At 43.8% G+C, this 20800-nt stretch overlaps 1 protein-coding gene across 4 annotated transcripts in view; it reads left to right on the top strand.

Annotated features, from left to right (window-relative positions):
- LOC126106401 (uncharacterized) overlaps positions 1 to 20800 on the top strand; it is a 294375-nt gene that overhangs the window by 126257 nt on the left and 147318 nt on the right. For all 4 annotated transcript variants that reach the window (XM_049912671.1, XM_049912669.1, XM_049912672.1 and 1 more), the window contains exons 3-4: positions 7439 to 7575; positions 16420 to 16627. In XM_049912671.1, coding sequence (XP_049768628.1) covers positions 7439 to 7575; positions 16420 to 16627 — 345 coding nt within the window. The remainder of the gene's footprint in view (positions 1 to 7438; positions 7576 to 16419; positions 16628 to 20800) is intronic.

Below are 20800 nucleotides of genomic sequence, written 5' to 3'. Positions count from 1 at the left end.
CAGTGTGTCTAAGGCGTTCAGCCTGACCGGGTTTGCTCCAAACACGTCTCCGACGATTGTGTGGTTGAAGACATATGCGACACTCATCGTTGAAGAGAACGTGATGCCAATCCTGAGCGGTCCATTCGGCATGTTGTGGGGCCCATCTGTACCGAGCTGCATCGTGTCGTGGTTGCGAAGATAGACCTCGTCATGGACGTCGCGAATGAAGTTGCGCATCATGCAGCCTATTGCGCACAGTTTGAGTTGTAACACGACGTCCTGAGGCTGCACGAAAAGCGTTACGCAACATGGTGGCGTTGCCGTCAGGGTTCCTCCGAGCCATCATCCGCAGGTAGTGGTCATCTACTGCAGTAGTTACCCTTGGGCGGCCTGAGCGAGGTATGTCATCGACAGTTCCTGTTTCTCTGTGTCTCCTCCACGTTCGAAAAACATCGCTTTGGTTCACTACGAGACGCCTGGACACTTCCATTGTTAGGAGCCCTCCCTGGCACAAAATAACGATGCGAACGCGATCGAATCGCGTTATTGACCGTCTAGGCAAGGTTGAACTACAGACAACTCGAGTCGTGTACCTCCTTCCTGGTGGAATGGCTGTAACTGATCGGCTGTCGGACCCCCTTCGTCTAATAGGCGCTACTCATGCATGGTTGTTTACATCTTTGGGCGGGTTTAGTGACATCTCTAAACAGTCGAAGGGACTGTGTCTGTGATACAATATCCACAGTCAACGTCTATCTTCAGTAGTTCTGGGAACCGGGTGATGCAAAACTTTTTTTGATGTGTGCATTTAAAAATCAAAAACTGTAACTTATAGCCCCCACACAACTAGCAATTTAAAATAAAAATTTCAGTGTCTATTAATCTCACATACTTTGCGAGCAACCGTACTGTACATTATAAATGAAAGTGTTGTTCTAGAATCATGTAACAATTTCATTTTCATAACTTGTAATATCTGTTATGTATCTGTAAACGTAGCGTCTGTTTACCTCTTTGACCTAACCTTTTTGACATTAATCTCAGTTTTCCAAGGTAAACACGTTGGATGTTGTGAGCGCAAGTGCTCCTGAAATCACTAACATCCAATGTGCCACTATTTTATCAAAGACATAATATGGAAGCATGGGGGCTAACATACAGTTAACTAGTGAAGAACGAAATATTTTTGTAAAACATTGTGATAAATATAATGTGAAAGTTATATCGAAGTGGTATAATATTTTACAGTACATGTGGCTTAGCCACTTCCAAATGTCTGATTTGTGTGTATTTAGTCATCATCACATTATTTGCTTTTTGATTTAAACAGTGATCTCCAGAACTGAGTATGGAAACATGTACACGAATTTAAAGCAACTGAAGACGGGCAGAAGCCCGAAACAGATCTTGTGTTAAATAAAATCACCTTCTATTGTGACTGGTGGTGGTTATTATTCTACACCATGTATGTTGTTTATAACTTATTGGCCTGTGTATTTTGTCCTTGCTTCTTTCAGAATTTAAGATTATTCCAGTCAACGTTGTCAAAAGCTTTCTCTCACAGTACAAATACTATAAACCTATGTTTGCCTACAATCTATCTTCTGAGATAAGTCGCACTGTCAGTTTTGTTCACGTGCCCCAACATATCTCCACAAAACGTAATCTATGTCCTTTATGTGCTCGTGGCCAGCCGCGGTGGTCTCGCGGTTAGGGAGCTCAGTCCAGAACCGCGCTACTGCTACGGTCGCAGGTTCGAATCCTGCCTCGGACATGGATGTGTGTGATGTCCTTAGGTTAGTTAGGTTTAAGTAGTTCTAAGTTATAGGGGACTGATGACCACAGATGTTAAGTCCCATAGTGCTCAGAGCCATTTTTTTTATGTGCTCGTGGGTACTGTAACAACGCTTCATTTTTTTTTTTTTTTTTTTTTTTTTTTGAGTCCTCAGTCTTCTGACTGGTTTGATGCTGCCCGCCACGAATTCCTTCCTTATCACTGTTCTATTTTAACTACGTACATTCATTCTCAAATTGTTGCATAATCTCGACGTTTATGGACCCTGAGTAATTCTACGCATCGTTTGAATATACATTGCTTTACAAGAATAAACTTCAGCAGCAATTAAAATAAAGTATCCACTTAAAATGCCCAGGTCTTCCAACTACAAGCAACAGGCAGTTGATTTTTTTCAAGTAGCCTGTTAGCCACATGGGGATAATCCATCATTTAACTATGATCCGTGATATTCGTAAAATCAAAGCAGTTCTGCTAGCAGTTCTGAATCATCTAAAGGTTTGTCAAAGCGGAAGGCTATGAAAATGTCTTCTTAGGCAGAAGTGGATGAAGCCGTGTTGGAATGGTTTCAGCAGAAACAGAGCAAAGGGCACTGAAGTATCACGCCCAATATGTGGTAAACGGGCCCAATTTTACTTCAAAACCTTGGGGATTAAAGGAGATTTTAATGCGTCTTCCGGCTGGCTGACAAAATTTAAACAGCGTCGTGATATCCGGGAAATTGCTGTCCAAGAAGAAAAATTAGTGCATATAATACGGCTGCTTCTGAATGAATTTTGTAACAATGCCCGGGAGTTTATTGCACGATAAAATTTAGAGCTGGAGCAAATGTACAACAAGGACGAAACCGGGGTGTTATGGAAGTGTCTACCAACAAAGAGTTTAGGTTTAGAGAGCGATTGTAGTGCACCTGGTTATGAATCAAGCAAGGGAACGATACTGGTGTTGTATTGCGCTAATGGTACGGATTCACATAATGTTTAGCTTAGTGTAATATAAACGGTAAAAACCGTGTTGGTTCAAAGGAAAAGAAATGTACAATTTACCTATTCATTATTTTCACCAGGAAGGGGATTGGATGGGCCACATAGTATTTCGAAAGTCACTCCATAATTGCTTTGTGCCACAGGTGCGAGAAGATCTAACGCTAAAGGGTCTATCTACAAGGGCTGTACTGTGTTACTGGACACTGCACCATCGGATCACAGGATGATGTTTGTAAAATGTTTAGCCTCTAATGTGACAGCGTTAAGTCAGACAATGGATCAGGGTGTCATTGCTACTGTGAAGAAAATTTATAGATAAAATCTGCTAAAAAACTTATTGCTCAGGGCAGCAATCTTCAAACATTTTGGAAACAACAGATAGCGCTATACGCAATTTATGAAGTGCCGAAGGCTTGGCTTAAAGTGAAACAATCACTCATAAGCCAAGACATGAAAAAACAATCCTAAAATTGATGAAATCGGTGACTCCAATGACGGAGAACGCTGCTCATTAGCAACGTTAGCTGTTGTTCTGAAATGTACTCCAGGATGTGAAATTATTGACAAACAAAATTTTTCCGAAAGATTTGATATGGACCATACGCAGCCAGGCCATGAGATGTTGAGTGAGAGTGCTATTTTTTTTTTGTCATCAATCTACTGACTGGTTTGATGCGGCCCGCCACGAATTCCTTTCCTGTGCTAACCTCTTCATCTCAGAGTAGCACTTGCAACCTACGTCCTCAATTATTTCCTTGACGTATTCCAATCTCTGTCTTCCTCTACAGTTTTTGCCCTCTACAGCTCCCTCTAGTACCATGGAAGTCATTCGCTCATGTCTTAGCAGATGTCCTATCATCCTGTCCCTTCTCCTTATCAGTGTTTTCCATATATTCCTTTCCTCTCCGATTCTGCGTAGAACCTCCTCATTTCTTACCAGTCAACCTAATTTTCAACATTCGTCTATAGCACCACATCTCAAAAGCTTCGATTCTCTTCTGTTCCGGTTTTCCCACAGTCCATGTTTCACTACCATACAATGCTGTACTCCAGACGTACATCCTCAGAAATTTCTTCTTCAAATTAAGGCCGGTATTTTGATATTAGTAGACTTCTCTTGGCCAGAAATGCCTTTTTTGCCATAGCGAGTCTGCTTTTGATGTCCTCCTTGCTCCGTCCGTCATTGGTTATTTTACTGCCTAGGTAGCAGAATTCCTTAACTTCATTGACTTCGTGACCATCAACCCTAATGTTAACTTTCTCGCTGTTCTCATTTCTACTACTTCTCATTACCTTCGTTTTTCTCCGATTTACTCTCAAACCATTCTGTGTACTCATTGGACTGTTCATTCCGTTCAGCAGATCATTTAATTCTTCTTCACTTTCACTCAGGATAGCAACGTGATCAGCGAATCGTATCATTGATATACTTTCACCTTGTATTTTAATTCCTCTCCTGAACCTTTCTTTTATTTCCATCATTGCTTCCTCGATGTACAGATTGAATAGTAGGGGCGAAAGGCTACAGCCTTGTCTTACACCCTTCTTAATTCGAGCACTTCGTTCTTGATCGTCCACTCTTATTATTCCCTCTTGGTTATTGTACATATTGTATATGACCCGTCTCTCCCTATAGCTTACCCCTACTTTTTTCAGAATCTCGAACAGCTTGCACCATTTTATATTGTCGAACGCTTTTTCCAGGTCGACAAATCCTATGAACGTGTCTTGATTTTTCTTTAGCCTTGCTTCCATTATTAGCCGTAACGTCAGAATTGCCTCTCTCGTCCCTTTACTTTTCATAAAGCCAAACTGATCGTCACCTAGCGCATTCTCAATAATGTTTTCCATTCTTCTGTATATAATTCTTGTAAGCAGCTTCGATGCATGAGCTGTTAAGCTGATTGTGCGATAATTCTCGCACTTGTCAGCTCTTTCCGTCTTCGGAATTGTGTGGATGATGCTTTTCCGAAAGTCAGATGGTATATCGCCAGACTCATATATTCTACACACCAACGTGAATAGTCGTTTTGTTGCCACTTCCCCCAATGATTTTAGAAATTCTGATGGAATGTTATCTATCCCTTCTGCCTTATTTGACCGTAAGTCCTCCAAAGCTCTTTTAAATTCCGATTCTAATACTGGATCCCCTATCTCTTCTAAATCGACTCCTGTTTCTTCTTCTATCACATCAGACAAATCTTCACCCTCATAGAGGCTTTCAATGTATTCTTTCCACCAATCTGCTCTCTCCTCTGCATTTAACAGTGGAATTCCCGTTGAACTCTTAATGTTACCACCGTTGCTTTTAATGTCACCAAAGGTTGTTTTGACTTTCCTGTATGCTGAGTCTGTCTTTCCGACAATCATATCTTTTTCGATGTCTTCACATTTTTCCTGCAGCCATGTCGTCTTAGCCTCCCTGCACTTCCTATTTATTTCATTCCTCAGCGACTTGTATTTCTGTATTCCTGATTTTCCCGGAACATGTTTGTACTTCCTCCTTTCATCAATCAACTGAAGTATTTCTTCTGTTACCCATGGTTCCTTCGCAGATCCCTTCTTTGTACCTATGTTTTCCTTCCCAACTTCTGTGATGGCCCTTTTTAGAGATGTCCATTCCTCTTCCACTGTACTGCCAACTGCGCTATTCCTTATTGCTGTATCTATAGCGTTAGAGAACTTCAAACGTATCTCGTCATTCCTTAGTACTTCCGTATCCCACTTCTTTGCGTATTGATTCTTCCTGACTAATGTCTTGAACTTCAGCCTACTCTTCATCACTACTATATTGTGTTCTGAGTCTATATCTGCTCGTGGGTACGCCTTACAATCCAGTATCTGATTTCGGAATCTCTGTCTGACCATGATGTAATCTAATTGAAATCTTCCCGTATCTCCCGGCCTTTTCCAAGTATACCTCCTCCTCTTGTGATTCTTAAACAGGGTATTCGCTATTACTAGCTGAAACTTGTTACAGAACTCAATTAGTCTTTCTCCTGTTTCATTCCTTGTCCCAAGCCCATATTCTCCTGTAACCTTTTCTTCTACTCTTTCCCCTACAACTGCATTCCAGTCGCCCATGACTATAGATTTTCGTCCTCCTTTACATACTGCATTACCCTTTCAATATCCTCATACACTTTCTCTATCTGTTCATCTTCAGCTTGTGACGTCGGCATGTATACCTGATCTATCGTTGGCGGTGTTGGTCTACTGTCGATTCTTATTAGAACAACCCAGTCACTGAACTGTTCATAGTAACACACCCTCTGCCCTACCTTCCTATTCATAACGAATCCTACACCTGTTATACCATTTTCTGCTGCTGTTGATATTACCCGATACTCATCTGACCAGAAATCCTTGTCTTCCTTCCACTTCACTTCACTGACCCCTACTATATCTAGAGTGAGCCTTTGCATTTCCTTTTTCAGATTTTCTAGTTTCCCTACCACGTTCAAGCTTCTGACATTCCACGCCCCATCTCGTAGAACGTTATCCTTTCGTTGATTATTCAATCTTTTTCTCAAGGTCACCTCCCACTTGGCAGTCTCCTCCCGGAGATCCGAATGGGGGATTACTCCGGAATCTTTTGCCAATGGAGAGATCATCATGACACTTCTTCAATTACAGGCCACATGTCCTGTGGATACACGTTACGTGTCTTTAATGCAGTGGTTACCATTGCCTTCTGCATCCTCATGTCGTTGATCATTTTAGGGGCAATTTCCCACCCCTAGGACAAGAGAGTGCCCTGAACCTGTATCCGCTCCTCCGCCCTCTTTGACAAGGCCGTTGGCAGAATGAGGCTGACTTCTTATGCCGGAAGTCTTCGGCCGCCAATGCTGATTATTTATCAAAATTTAGGCAGTGATGGGGATCGAACCTGGGACCGAAGACGTTTTGATTATGAATCAAAGACGCTACCCCTAGACCACAGGTACAGTGCTATTATACATTGAATACAAGGTAAGTTCAAGGAGTTGACAGTGACGAAGGCGACAACAGTCCTCTAACTCCAAAACAGTTATCAGTCATGCATCAGCACTTCAGTGGGCCGACGAGTTACTGGACTACCTGGAACACCAAAAAGACCTTCGTCATTCTGACAGGTTGGTGTTGCGTAAAATTAGTAGCGCGACACGTAAAAGACAAGCTGCCTCACTGAGACAGAGATCAATTCAAGACTGTTTTATTTCAAAGTAATGTAGTGTAATGTGAAATTGGTTTCCACTCTATTCTTTGTAAGTACTGTATTGCACATAATACGCTGAATAAATATAATTTATTACAAACATTATTTAAGAGATTTTAATTATGATATTGCAATTAATTTTTAACAAGTCTAATAGATTACCATATACTTTAATTGCGGGTTATCTGCGGAATTTAATTATGCACAAGTTTCAAGTCCTCAATTATTGCGGATAATAACGAAAATAGAAGATAGGAAGGAAAGTCAACTACTTAATTAGCGACGAACAGTGGCAAAAATACCACAATAGGTTTCTTAGATAGGTTGAGTCAGTCGTTGTCATTGGTGCAAAGTCCGCCCCGGTTGCATTTATATGTTTTCAGTGTTGTGTTGACCCTGTAAAAAACATGCACGCTGGTCTAGTTGGCGGCGTTGTTTTACGCTACACTGTGTGTCTGTGTGTGTGTGTGTGTGCAGCGACCAGCAGGAGCTATGCAGCCAGCGCAGAGCCCAGTGTGGTGAGGTCTCCGTTCCCGGATGTGGAGGTGCCCGCTGTGCCGCTCTTCCAGTACATGTGGCAGAACCTGGACCGCTATCCTGACAGAGTCGCCACAGTAAGTCTCAACCGACTGCCTCTTCTTATTATGCTCTTGGAAGCGTCCTCTCTAGAAGCTATCGTTGCTTCGTTGGTTGATTTGGGGGAGGGACCAACCAGTGAGGTCATCGGTCCCACTGGGTTAGGGAGGAATGGAAAAGAAAGTCGGCCGTGGCCAGGAGCTATGGTCTCACGTTCTACAGGGGTATAATTTTTACTACTGAGCATGGCTGCCCACCAAATTCTTTTTCCTTTATTGTTATTTCATTCCCTCATGCCTCATGTAGTGAGGGGGCTGTAGGGATGTCAGTGGTACAAATGATCCACTCTTTGGTCAGTGGAACTTAACGCTCCTTAGATGCTAAAACAAAAAACGAAGGAGATACATGAACTATGCATTTAAAATAATTTGAAAAGGTGGCATCAGTCAGAGATATATCGGGTGGCGCAAAAGTCGCTGGACTCTAGGCATTGATTAAACAAAAGATTGAATTTATGTTTCATTACAAATACAAACAACACTTGCAATTATTTTTTATGTTCAAACTGTATTCTGTCTTCATTAATACATCTTTGAGGTGTCTTCCTAACACTATGGTATGGTATGGTATCACTGTACAAATCGTGAAATGCATCGTGTATACAGTCTTTTGGTTCAGCAATGGTCTGAGGCTCTTGAGAATAAACAGAGTCCATGACGTCACCCCATGGACGTGATATCTGTCCTTCGACCAATCACTTTCCTTTGAAAAATTTCGTTTAGATAATCGCAGATGGCAGTGACATAATGTGGTGGAGCACCATCGCAATGAAAGTAAATTTCTTGAAAGTTTTCAGCACACGTTACAAGTCCTGATACCACCTACTTCTAAAGCATATCCACAATCTCCTGTCACTATCCCTTCAAAAAAATATGATACAAGTAAGTCAAATGATGATAATGCCCTCCAAAAACATACACTAGGTTGACTTAGTGGTTGTTGTAACAAAAGTGCAAATATGACTGTTAACTTGCCCGCTTAGATTAAAACAGGTCTCGTTAGATCACACAATTTTGTTGAATAGGTTAGGATCATGTATTTGTTGGTCAAGCATCAATTCACAAAACTGAAGACGTCGAACTGGATCATCTTTAAGTAACGCATGACGTAAACGTGAAATGTAAACTTTAAACTTCTCTTTGTGTGATATCCTTTGCACTGACCTTCATGATAAATCAAGCTCCGTTGCAAATCGTAAGGTTGATTTTCGTGGACTTTGGATCATAGCTAAACATATCCGCAGTTCATTTTCCTCATTTGTGACTGTTGTCGGGCGGCCAGGTCTTGATGCATCCATAACAAATCGATGTTCTTCAAATCTATCTCGTATGTCGCATACTGTTCATCTAGACGGTGGTTCTGATCTAAAGCGTCTTCCCCATTCATTAACAACTGCAATAGCATCAATTTTATAAAATGCTTTTAATGTGAAACCCTTTGTTCTTTTGTTAACATTGTGATAATTTGGAAAACTACAGCTGTAAACATGTCACACATATCACGCTATCAACAATTCAATAGTTCGATTATTGTGTTTGTTCTGTTTGTCGTTGCATTGTATACCAACTAGAAAAGGCGTAATTATCACCATTTGGTAATAACAAACTAACTGGTTGAAACTTCCTTCTGTTCTATGTCTTTCTGTTCCTTTTGTTTCTTTTAACCAACTGTCTGTACAAATAAAATAATGCTGTCTTCATGAATGGTTTGAAAACAGTGGTAAAAATGTGGACAAACAGCACAGCTATAAACACTTGATAAACACCTGACGAACACTAAACACTTGAAAAACACTGAGCACGACGAAAGATACATGGACCGTTAACAACGGAGCACTGTGCACTTTCATTAAAACTGGAAAAGGACCTGCGCTGGGACGATGGATTGTAGATGAAAAGAAGAGTAGGTATAGAGTGATGAGGACGGAGAACTGGTAAGAGGTGGTGACAAGACAGGTGTGGTTGTGGGGGACAAGGAGAGAGGGTCAACTGATATTGGGAGCTATAGATCGGAAAGTAGAAGGGTGTGGGAAGCGATAGAGAATGGGAGAAGGATGAGATGTGGTAGGGGGAAAGGAAGAGAGGGAGCCATGGGGGTGGTGGATAAGGTAGGATGGATTCAGAGTTGGTAGGACAGGTATATGTTGGGGTGGAGTTCGTGGTCCAGGAGAGGGAGGCCGTTGATGTTTCTTTGGGAGAGGACGTGAACGGTGTGCAGGTGAAGAGTTGGTGGGATGTGTAGGTGGAGGCCTGGCACCACAATAGGATTGGAAAGGAGAGTGGACACAATAGGATTGTCGGAGTAGATTTTACCGATGGTGTAGGTTATTCAGAGGTGATCATTGAGAGTGAGGAGAGGTGGGAATTTGATGAGTTGGTAAAAGATCCTGTTACGATAGGGTAAGCGGATGCAGAAAGCGAGGCGCAGAGCATGGCAAGGATCTGGAGAGACTTGTAGAGCTTGGGAGGGTGGATATCCATTCAACATGCGGCTTTTCGTGGATGATGCTGTAGTATACAGAGAAGTTGCACCATTAGAAAATTGCAGTGAAATGCAGGAAGATCTGCAGCGGATAGGCACTTGGTGCATGGAGTGGCAACTGACCCTTAACATAGACAAATGTAATGTATTGCGAATACATAGAAAGAAGGATCCTTTATTGTATGATTATATGATAGCGGAACAAACACTGGTAGCAGTTACTTCCGTAAAATATCTGGGAGTATGCGTACGGAACGATTTGAAGTGGAATGATGATATATTCTTGGTAAGGCAGGTGCCAGGTTGAGATTCATTGGGAGAGTCCTTAGAAAATGTTGTCAATCAACAAAGGAGGTGGCTTACAAAACACTCGTTCGACCTATACTTGAGTATTGCTCATCAGTGTGGGATCCGTACCAGGTCGGGTTGACAGAGGAGATAGAGAAGATCCAAAGAAGAGCGGCGCGTTTCGTCACAGAGTTATTTGGTAAGCGTAATAGCGTTACGGAGTTGTTTAGCAAACTCAAGTGGCAGACTCTTCAAGTGAGGCACTCTGCATCGCGGTGTAGCTTGTTGTCCAAGTTTCGAGATGGTGCGTTTCTGGATGAGGTATCGAATATATTGCTTCCCCCTACTTATACCTCGCACGGAGGCTTTCCGGCAGTCGTTCTTCCCGCGAACCATACGCGAATGGGACAGGAAAGGGAGGTAATGACAGTGTCACGTAAAGTGCCCTCCACCACACACCGTTGGGTGGCTTGCGGAGTATAAATGTACATGTAGATTTGGGTAGTGAAGGATGGGACAGATCGGGAATTCGTACACATGAAGGATAGTGGAGGCGTGCAGTCATCATACTCGGTTGGTTAGTAGTTTTAGTCTCTTGTGGGCTTTCTGCTGGATGGCTAGTAGATGATGTATTCAGATTACTTGTTATCCGAAAGTTAGTCCAAGTTATTTTAGTGTGTTAGTTAGCTGGATGTGATGGTCATAAATGGTAGAAGTCGTGAAGACGAAAGGTGCAGATAATGCGTCCTATAATTACTGCCTGGATTTTGGAAGGATTAATCTTAAGGAGCCATTGGTCACACCAGTAGGTAAACACTGCCTGTATTTTGGAAGTATTAATACTAAGGAGCCATTGGTTACACCAGCAGATAAACTCATTGAGGTGGGTTTGAAGGGATCGTTGGGATTTCTAGAGCATGGGATAGAGAGCGAGGTAAGTGGTGTCATCAGCATAATGAAGGAGGTGCATGGGAGGAGGTGGTTTGGGCACAGAAATTTATCGACGAGTGTTCAAAACCATAAAATTAGCATTTTTGATGCAACTGTTCCAGTATGTTTTAGATCACGTAATGCAGCGTACACACAAATTTTATTGTCTCTCGGTGAATTTGTATGAGGGTCGTTCAATAAATAATACAACACTTTTTTTTCTGGACCGATTTCCGAAAGAAAAACCGGAATTTGTTGTGGGACATCATGGAATAGTCCTGTTTCAGACACTAAGTTCATGAAGTTCCGATGTGTGGCGGCGCTATGCGTGGCCTTCTAAATGCCGCTTGTGACGGAGATGCGTTCCAGGCCGAGAGATGTCATTGAGTTTCTTTTGGGGTAAAACCAAAACATCGCAGATATTCATAGGCGCTTTCAGAGTGCCTACGGAAACCTGGCAGTGAACAAAACCACGGTGAGTCGTTGGGCGAGGCGTCTGTCATCATGCAACAAGGTCGCGCAAACCTACCCGATGACCTCCTTCCGGCTGGCCGCACACATCTGTGGCTGCTCCACTGTTGGAACGTGCGGACACTCTCCTTCGAGGTGATCGACGGATCACAATCAGACACCTCTCTGATCATCCGGACGTCTATGTTGGAAGTGCTGCCACACTCGGTCACCAGATGAGGTACTCAAAGCCTTGTGCGAGCCGAACAGAAGACCTTAGAGAGCAACGAAAGTCCATATGTGCGAAAATGGCTGCGCGTTATGAGGCTGATCGTAACAATTTTTCGTCGAACATCGTCACAGGCGACGAAACATGTGTTCACCACTCCGAACCGGAAACAAAATTGTAAATGACAGAGTGGCGACGCGTCACCTCTCCTTCTAAGAAAATGTTCAAAGCCGCATCCTCGCCGATAACGTCATGGGATGGTCTTCTGGGACTCTGAAGGGGATTGTTAGATCCGACGTCCTCCTTTACGGTGCAACCATCAACTCTGAAGTGTACTGTGCTACCCTCCGAAATCTGAAGAAACAACTTCAGCGTATTCGTCTCCACAGAAATGCACACGGACTTTTCCTTTTCCATGACAAGGCAAGGCTTCATACATGCCTAAGCACCTGAGAGGAGTTCACATAACTTCATTGGACTGCTCTTTGTCATCCACCCCACAGCCAGAATCCAGCACCTTGCGACTTCCATCTGTGCGGCCTAATGAAGGGTGTACTCCGTGGCAAGCAGTACGTGGATGATGGGGAGGTTGTCGATGAAGCAAGGCAATGGCTCCCACGTCGACCATTGGAGTGGTAGCATGCGGACGTAAGGGCCATCCCAGTAAGGTGGCGTAAGGCTGTCGCTTTGAACGAATATTGTGTTGAAAACTAGCTTTTTGTAGCCAAAAGAGCGGGGATAATAAGGCGTATTGGAGTCGAGAGCAAAACCAATCTGATTTCACAGAAAGAAAAAAAAATGTGTTCCATTACTTATTGAAAGTACCTCGTAGTTATCAATTTTCTTAAGAGTATACTATCTTGATAACTACAGGTTTCATTAGCACATACATCTAATATCATTAATATAATTATGCAGGCCTAGATTATTTTTTGGGCTTTAATGAATTGAAATGACATCTTCATGTGACTAAATCCAGGATATGCACTGAGCAACGAAACAGAAAGAGAAAATATTCACTAAAGATATTTTTATTCATATACCAATAACGTTAGTTTGACACTGAACATTAAAAATCTCCAAAAGAGAAAAAAATCAGAGAGACAGAAAAAAGTCTGATGGATGTCAACAAAAACAACAACAAAAATGCCATAGATGAGAACTCCTGGAAGTGGAAAATATACTTTTAAAAACGTTAATCAGAATTTGGTACCATCTATGACAGTACTAGCTTACAAAACCTCGTTACTGATCATGTTAATGGATTTACTGCATTATTTGTATATAATGTATTCCCTAATATTGACTGGCATAATTAATGTTAAACAAAATGTTTTTCGAACACTACTTTTGTGATTTGTTTCGGTAAGAGTAACCAATGTGCAGCATTCGATCCACCTCAGTCTCAAAGTAACCAACAGATGCGACTGGTCACAGCTTGCACTGAACGAAGATGGTGCCCGTCTGCCCAGTGTGACTGTTAGTGTCCACCCATGACGACAGGACCGCAGAAATCGTAACTCTACGCGTGCATGTTGTGTTGTGTTGTGTTGTGTTCCATCCCCTCGTGGCGCACTTGTGGACGCTCAAGCCGCTGATTAACGAACAAAGAGGAAGACAAAACTGGCTCTGAAGTCCCTCGATGATGACATATTCAGCGACACGGCACAAGCTAATAACCGTAAGACTTTGCGACGCGTCATTGTTCTACCTGGTGATCAAAAAAGTATAAATTTGAAAACTGAATAAATCTCGGAATAATGTAGATAGAGAGGTACAAATTGACACATGCTTGGAATGACATGGGGTTTTATTAGAACCAAAAAATACAAAAGTTCAAAAAATGTCCGACAGATGGTGCTTCATCCGATCAGAATAGCAGTAATTAGCATAACAAAGTAAGACAAAGCAAAGATGATGTTGTTTACAGGAATTGATCAATATGTCCACCATCACTCCTCAATAATAGCTGTAGTCGAGGAATAATGTTGTGAACAGCACTGTAAAGCATGTCCGGAGTTACGGTGAGGCATTGGCGTCCGATGTTGTCTTTCAGCATCCCTAGAGATGTCGGTCGATCACGGTACACTTGCGACTTCAGTTAACCCCAAAGCCAATAATCGCACGGACTGAGGTCCGGTGACCTGGGAGGCCAAGCATGACGAAAGTGGCGGCTGAGCACACGATCATCACCAAACGACGCGCGCAAGAGATCTTTCACGAGTTTATTCTAATAAAACCCCATGTCATTCCAAGCATGTGTGTCAATTTTTACCTCTCTATCTACATTATTCCGTGGTTTATTTAGTTTTCAAATTTATACTGACTTTTTGATCACCCGGTACATCTACACCATACTCCGCAAACGGCGAAGGAAACTTGTGACGGCTGTAACTGACCCTCTTCTCTGTTCCACTCGCGGATGGCACGTGGGAAGAATGATTGTCCGGAACCCTCTGTATGAGCTCAGATTTTTCAAATTTTCTGGTCGCGGTTGTTTCGCGAAATGTATATGTGAGAGGAAGTAATATGTTATCTGACTGTTCTTGGAAATTGCTTTCTCGAAATTTCAATAGCAAATCTCTCTGTGATGCACAATGCCTCACATGTAGGGCCTGCCACTAGATTCTGTCGAGCATCCCTCATCGCGCTCGCGATAACTAAGCGATCCAGTGATGGAAAAATGTGTATAAATGTGGACATGAAGTATTCCTCTCTGAGATCATGTGCACAGTCGCAGCACCGCGTTTGCTTCTGCGCAGTGTTTACTGCGCCCCATGGTATTTTCTTCACTAAACAGTGTGGATATGTGAAAAATGCTTTCCGGAAGGCAAGGAACACGGCATCAACGTATTACTAAAATGTTGGCCCGCCCAGGTAGCCGAGCGGTCTAACCCGCTGCTTCCCGAGCGAGAAGGCGTGCCGGTCCCCAGCATGAATCCGCCCGGCGGATTAGTGTCGAGTTCTGGTGTGCCGGCCTGCCTGTGGATGGTTTTTAGGCGGTTTTCCATATGCTTCGGCGAATGCGGGCTGGTTCCCCTTATTCTGCCTCAGTTACACCATGTCGGCGATTGCTGCGCAAACACTGTCTCCACGTAAGCGTACACCATAGTTACTCTATCACACTGTGGTGTGCGTACTGTAAGACCTTCGGTACACACACCATCAGATTATTTGACTTGTCGCTCTAGTGAAGTAGGCGAGTGTCAGCAATACGTCTCGTGGTCTTATAGTGGAGTGTTTATCTTCTTATGTTTTGTCAGCCGATAGAAATGCCACTTGCACGCTTAGAGTAGCAGATTGACAGTAACCAACTTTAAACAGAACTTGATTAATTTTTAAACACATTTATTAAAATAATAAAAAATATAGACATTACGTAACTTGTTTCTGGATGCTGTTTACAACTGACAATCTGAAGTTCCTTTGGTCTTGGTACGTTAATCTTATTCTCACATATATTTCTGATACCTGACAAAAGTGTCTATACATTTATCTTCATGGCTATGTACAGGAATATGATAATCTTATTCCCACGCCCGGGTTCCCGGGTTCGATTCCCGGCGGGGTCAGGGATTTTCTCTGTCTCGTGATGGCTGGGTGTTGTGTGCTGTCCTTAGGTTAGTTAGGTTTAAATAGTTCTAAGTTCTAGGGGACTTATAACCACAGCAGTTGAGTACCATAGTAATCAGAGCCATTTGAACCATTTTTTTTTTATAATCTTATTAGTCGCAGACTGGAACTTGACTATAGACTGGTACAGACGAATGCAGACTAATGCAGACTGATGCAGACTGACTAATCGGAGGTCTGTACACTCGTTATAATACCTCGCGCGTTCAGGAATCACTGCGCGAGTGTAATCCGCGAGGAGGAAAGGTTCTACGTTAGCAGCGATCTCATTGGCTGCGTTACATGTTAATACGCGGATCGGCGGTAGCAGAATTTGGCGAATTTGGTGAATTTGGTCCGTCTCTAAGGCAGTGCCATCTCGTAGAGCGGAGACGGACGAGCGCTGCGCCTGCGCTGTTGTGCTTAGTGTGGCGCGCTCTATTGGGAAAGTTGTGTACGCGCTGACTACGCGGAACTATGTACACAACACACACAAACATTTGGGGTTACACTCGTCTGGTACGAGACGTTCCCAGGGGAGAGGGGGGTGGGCGAGGGGTCCACTGGCTGCCGAACCGCACAATAACCCTGGGTTAGGTGTGGGGCGGCGGTGGGGTGGGTGGACTGCTGTGGCCCGTTGTGAGGTCGTTAACCACTGAGGACTATGGTGGGACGAAGCCTCCCGTTGTTTCTAGGTCCCCAGTTTAATACACAATACACGCACTAGAACGTTCCTTACGGACCGAGCTTTTCGTCTAATGACCAGTAGTTCATGAACACGCGCTGGTGATTTAAGAGCAACCTGCCACCTCCTGATCCCGTCGCTGTGCAGGAGTGCGGGCTGACGGGTCGCCGCTACACGTACGCGGAGGCGCGCACCGCGGCCAGGAACTTCGCCGGCGCGCTGGTGGGGGCCGGCCTGGGCCCCGGCCACGTGCTCTCCGTCTTCCTGCCCAACTGCCCGGAGTTCCCCATCGTCGTCCTCGGAGCCAACGAGGCAGGGGTCGTCGTCACCACCACCAACCCCAAGTACACTGCCGGTACGTACCCAGGCTGCGCCACTGCGCCCTGTCATCGCTGCCAAATTAAGCGTTTGCCACCATCACTGGCAAATATTACAGGTAACGCTGTACGACCACCGTCGACGAGTACACCATTATGTCCCATCATGCAAAATACTAACGTGAATTCTTTACAGACGAATGGAAAAATAGGTAGAGGCTGACCTCGGGGAAGATCAGTTGGATTCTGTAGAAATATGGGAACACGTGAGGCAATACTGACCCTACGACTTATTTTAGAAGCTAGATTAAGAAAAGGCAAACCTACGTTTCTAGCATTTGTAGACTTAGCGGAAGCTTTTGACAATGTTGACTGGAATACTCTCTTTCAAATTCTGAAGGTGCCAGGGACAAAATACAGAGAGCGAAAGGCTATTTAAAATTTGTACAGAAAGCAGATAGCAGTTATAACGGTCAAGGGACATGAAAGGGAAGCAGTGGTTGGGGAAGGGAGTGAGACAGGGTTGTAGCCTCTCCCAGATGTTGTTCACTCTGTATATTGAGCAAGCAGTAAAGGAAACAAAAGAAAAATTTGGAGTAGGTATTAAAATCCATGGAGAAAAAAATAAAAACTTTAAGGTTCGCCGATGACATTGTAATTCTGTCAGAGACAGCAAAGGACTTGGAAGATCAGTTGAACGGAATGGACAGTGTCTTGAAAGGAGGATATAAGATGAACATCAACAAAAGCAAAACGAGGATAATGGAATGTAGTCAAATTAAGTTGATGCTGAGGGAATTAGATTAGGAAATGAGACACTTAAAGTAGTAAAGGAGTTTTCCTATTTGGGGAGCAAAATAACTGATGATGGTCGAAGTAGAGAGGATATAAAATGTAGACTGGCAATGTCAACGAAAGCGTTTCTGAACAAGAGAAATTTGTTTACATCGAGCATAGAGTTAAGTGTCAGGAAGTCGTTTCTGAAAGTTTTTGTACGGAGTGTGGCCTTGTAGGGAAGTGAAACATGGACGGTAAATAGTTTGGACAAGAAGAGAATAGAAGTGTTCGAAATGTGTTGCTACAGAAGAATGCTGAAGATTAGATGGGTAGAACACATAACTAATGAGGAGGTACTGAATAGGATTGGAGAGAAGAGGAGTTTGTGGCACAACTTGACAAGAAGAAGGGATCGGTTGGTAGGACATGTTCTGACGCATCATGGGATCACCAATTTAGTATTGGAGGGCAGCGTGGAGGGTAAAAATCGTAGAGGGAGACCAAGAGATAAATACACTAAACAGATTCAGAAGGATGTAAGCTGCAGTAGGTACTGGGAGATGAAGAAGCTTGCACAGGATAGAGTAGCATGGAGAGCTGCCTCAAACCAGTCTCAGGACTGAAGACCACAACAACAACAACATGGTCACCAAATTAATCTACTGTTTCCATCACTATATTAGAGTACATCTACACCTCTACCACCACCGACTACATCTCAATCTTCAGTATGTACCCCCACGAACTTGTTCTGTCATGGTTGTCAAATTAAGTGTGTGTCTCCACCATTATCATACACTGAAGCGCCATAGAAACTGGTGTATTCAAACAAAAAAATATGTAAACACACAGAATACAGCGATGCGGTCGGCTTCCGTCCTCAACAGAGGAAAGTCCACTGGACCTGACGGGATACCAAATCGATTCCACACAGAGTACGCGAAAGAACTTGCCCCCGCTTCTAACAGTCGTGTACCGCTAGTCCCTAGAGGAACGGAAGGTTCCAATGATTGGAAAAGAGCACAGGTAGTCCCAGTCTTCAAGAAGGGTCGTCGAGTAGATGCGCAAAATTATAGCCCTATATCTCTGACGTCGATCTGTTGTAGAAATTTAGAACATGTTTTTTTCTCGCGTATCATGTCGTTTCTGGAAACCCAGAATCTACTCTGTAGGAATCACCACGGGTTCCGGAAACAGCGATCGTGTGAGACCCAACTCGCTTTATTTGTTCATGAGACCTAAAAAATATTAGATACAGGCTCCCAGGTAGATGCTATTTTCCTTGACTTCCGGAAGGCGTTCGATACAGTTCCGCACTGTCGCCTGATAAAGAAAGTAAGAGCCTACGGAATATCGGACCAGCTGTGTGGCTGGATTGCATAGTTTTCAGCAAACAGAACACAGCATGTTGTTCTCAATGGAGAGACGTCTACAGACGTTAAAGTAACCTCTGGCGTGCCACAGGGTTCTGTTATGGGACCATTGCTTTTCACTATATAAATGACCTAGTAGATAGTGTCGGAAGTTCCATGCGGCTTTTCGCGGATGATGCTGTAGTATACAGAGAAGTTGCAGCATTAGAAAATTGCAGCGAAATGCAGGAAGATCTGCAGCGGATAGGCACTTGGTGCAGGAAGTGGCAACTGACCCTTAACATAGACAAATGTAATGTATTGCGAATACATAGAAAGAAGGATCCTTTATTGTATGATTATATGATAGTGGAACAAACACTGGTAGCAGTTACTTCTGTAAAATATCTGGGAGTATGCGTGCGGAACGATTTGAAGTGGAATGATCATATAAAATTAATTGTTGGTAAGGCGGGTACCAGGTTGAGATTCATTGGGAGAGTCCTTAGAAAATGTAGTCCATCAACAAAGGAGGTGGCTTACAAAACACTCGTTCGACCTATACTTGAGTATTGCTCATCAGTGTGGGATCCGTACCAGATCGGGTTGACGGAGGAGATAGAGAAGATCCAAAGAAGAGTGGCGCGTTTCGTCACAGGGTTATTCGGTAACCGTGATAGCGTTATGGAGATGTTTAGCAAACTCAAGTGGCATACTCTGCAAGAGAGGCGCTCTGCATCGCGGTGTAGCTTGCTGTCCAGGTTTCGAGAGGGTTCGTTTCTGGATGAGGTATCGAATATATTGCTTCCCTCTACTTATACCTCCCGAGGAAATCACGAATGTAAAATTAGAGAGATTGGAGCGCGCACGGAGGTTATCCGGCAGTCTTTCTTCCCGCGAACCATACGCGACTGGAACAGGAGAGGGAGGTAATGACAGTGGCACGTAAAGTGCCCTCCGCCAAACACCGTTGGGTGGTTTGCGGAGTATAAATGTAGATGTAGATGTAGATGAACGCCTGAGTAAGACAAGTGTCTGGCACAGTTCTTAGGTAGGTTACTGCTGCTACAATAGCGGATTATCAAGATTTAAGTGAGTTTCAACGTGGTGCGATGGGACAGAGCATCTCCGAGGTAGAGACGAAGTAGGGATTTTCCCGTACGACCATTTCACGAGTGTACAGTGACATCAGGAGTCCGGTAAAACATCAAATCTCCGACATCGCTGCGACCAGAAAAAGATTCTGCAAGAACGGGACCAATGATGACTGAAGAGAATCGTTCACCGTGACAGATCGACGCGCAGGTCGCCGAAGTGGCGTCAAATCGAAAGACCTGCACCAGGCGAACGGTCTACCCGACGGGGGGCCTTAGCCATAAGACATTTCATTTCATTTACCGTGACAGAAGTGGAACCCTTCCGCAAATTGCTGCAGATTTCAATGATGGGCCATCAGAAAGTGTCAGCATGCAAACCATTCAACGAAACAACGTCGACATGGGCTTTCGGATATGAAGGCCCACTCAGGTACCCTGCATGCCTGCGGAACACATAGCTTTACGCCTTGCCTGGAGCCATCAACACCGACACTGGACAGTTGATGACGGTAAGCATATTGGCCGGCCCCAGTGGACGTGCGTTTTTAGGCGCTACAGTCTGGAATCGAGCGACCACTACGGTCGCAGGTTAGAATTCTGCCTCGGGCATGGATATGTGTGATGTCCTTAGTTAGGTTTAAGTAGTTCTAAGATCTAGGCGACTGATGACCTCAGAAGTTAAGCCGCATAGTGCTCAGAGCCATTTGAACCATTTTTGGAAACATGTTGCCTGGCTGGAAGAGTCTCATTTCTAATTGTATTGAGCGGATGGACGTGTACGGGTACAGAGACAACCTCATGAATCCATGGATCCTGCATGTCAGTGGGGACTGTTCAAGCTGTTGGAGGCTCTATAAAGGTGTGGGGCATGTGCAGTTGGAGTGATATGGGACCCCTGATACATCTAGATAAGACTATGACTGGTGACATGTACAAGCATCATGTCTGATCACCTGCATCCATTCATGTACATTGTGCATTCTGA

This window comes from Schistocerca cancellata, chromosome 10, assembly GCF_023864275.1.
Source record: "Schistocerca cancellata isolate TAMUIC-IGC-003103 chromosome 10, iqSchCanc2.1, whole genome shotgun sequence".
Classification (NCBI taxonomy): domain Eukaryota; kingdom Metazoa; phylum Arthropoda; class Insecta; order Orthoptera; family Acrididae; genus Schistocerca; species Schistocerca cancellata.
Note: the sequence above shows the minus strand (reverse complement) of the source record. Positions and strands in the feature narration are given on the sequence as shown.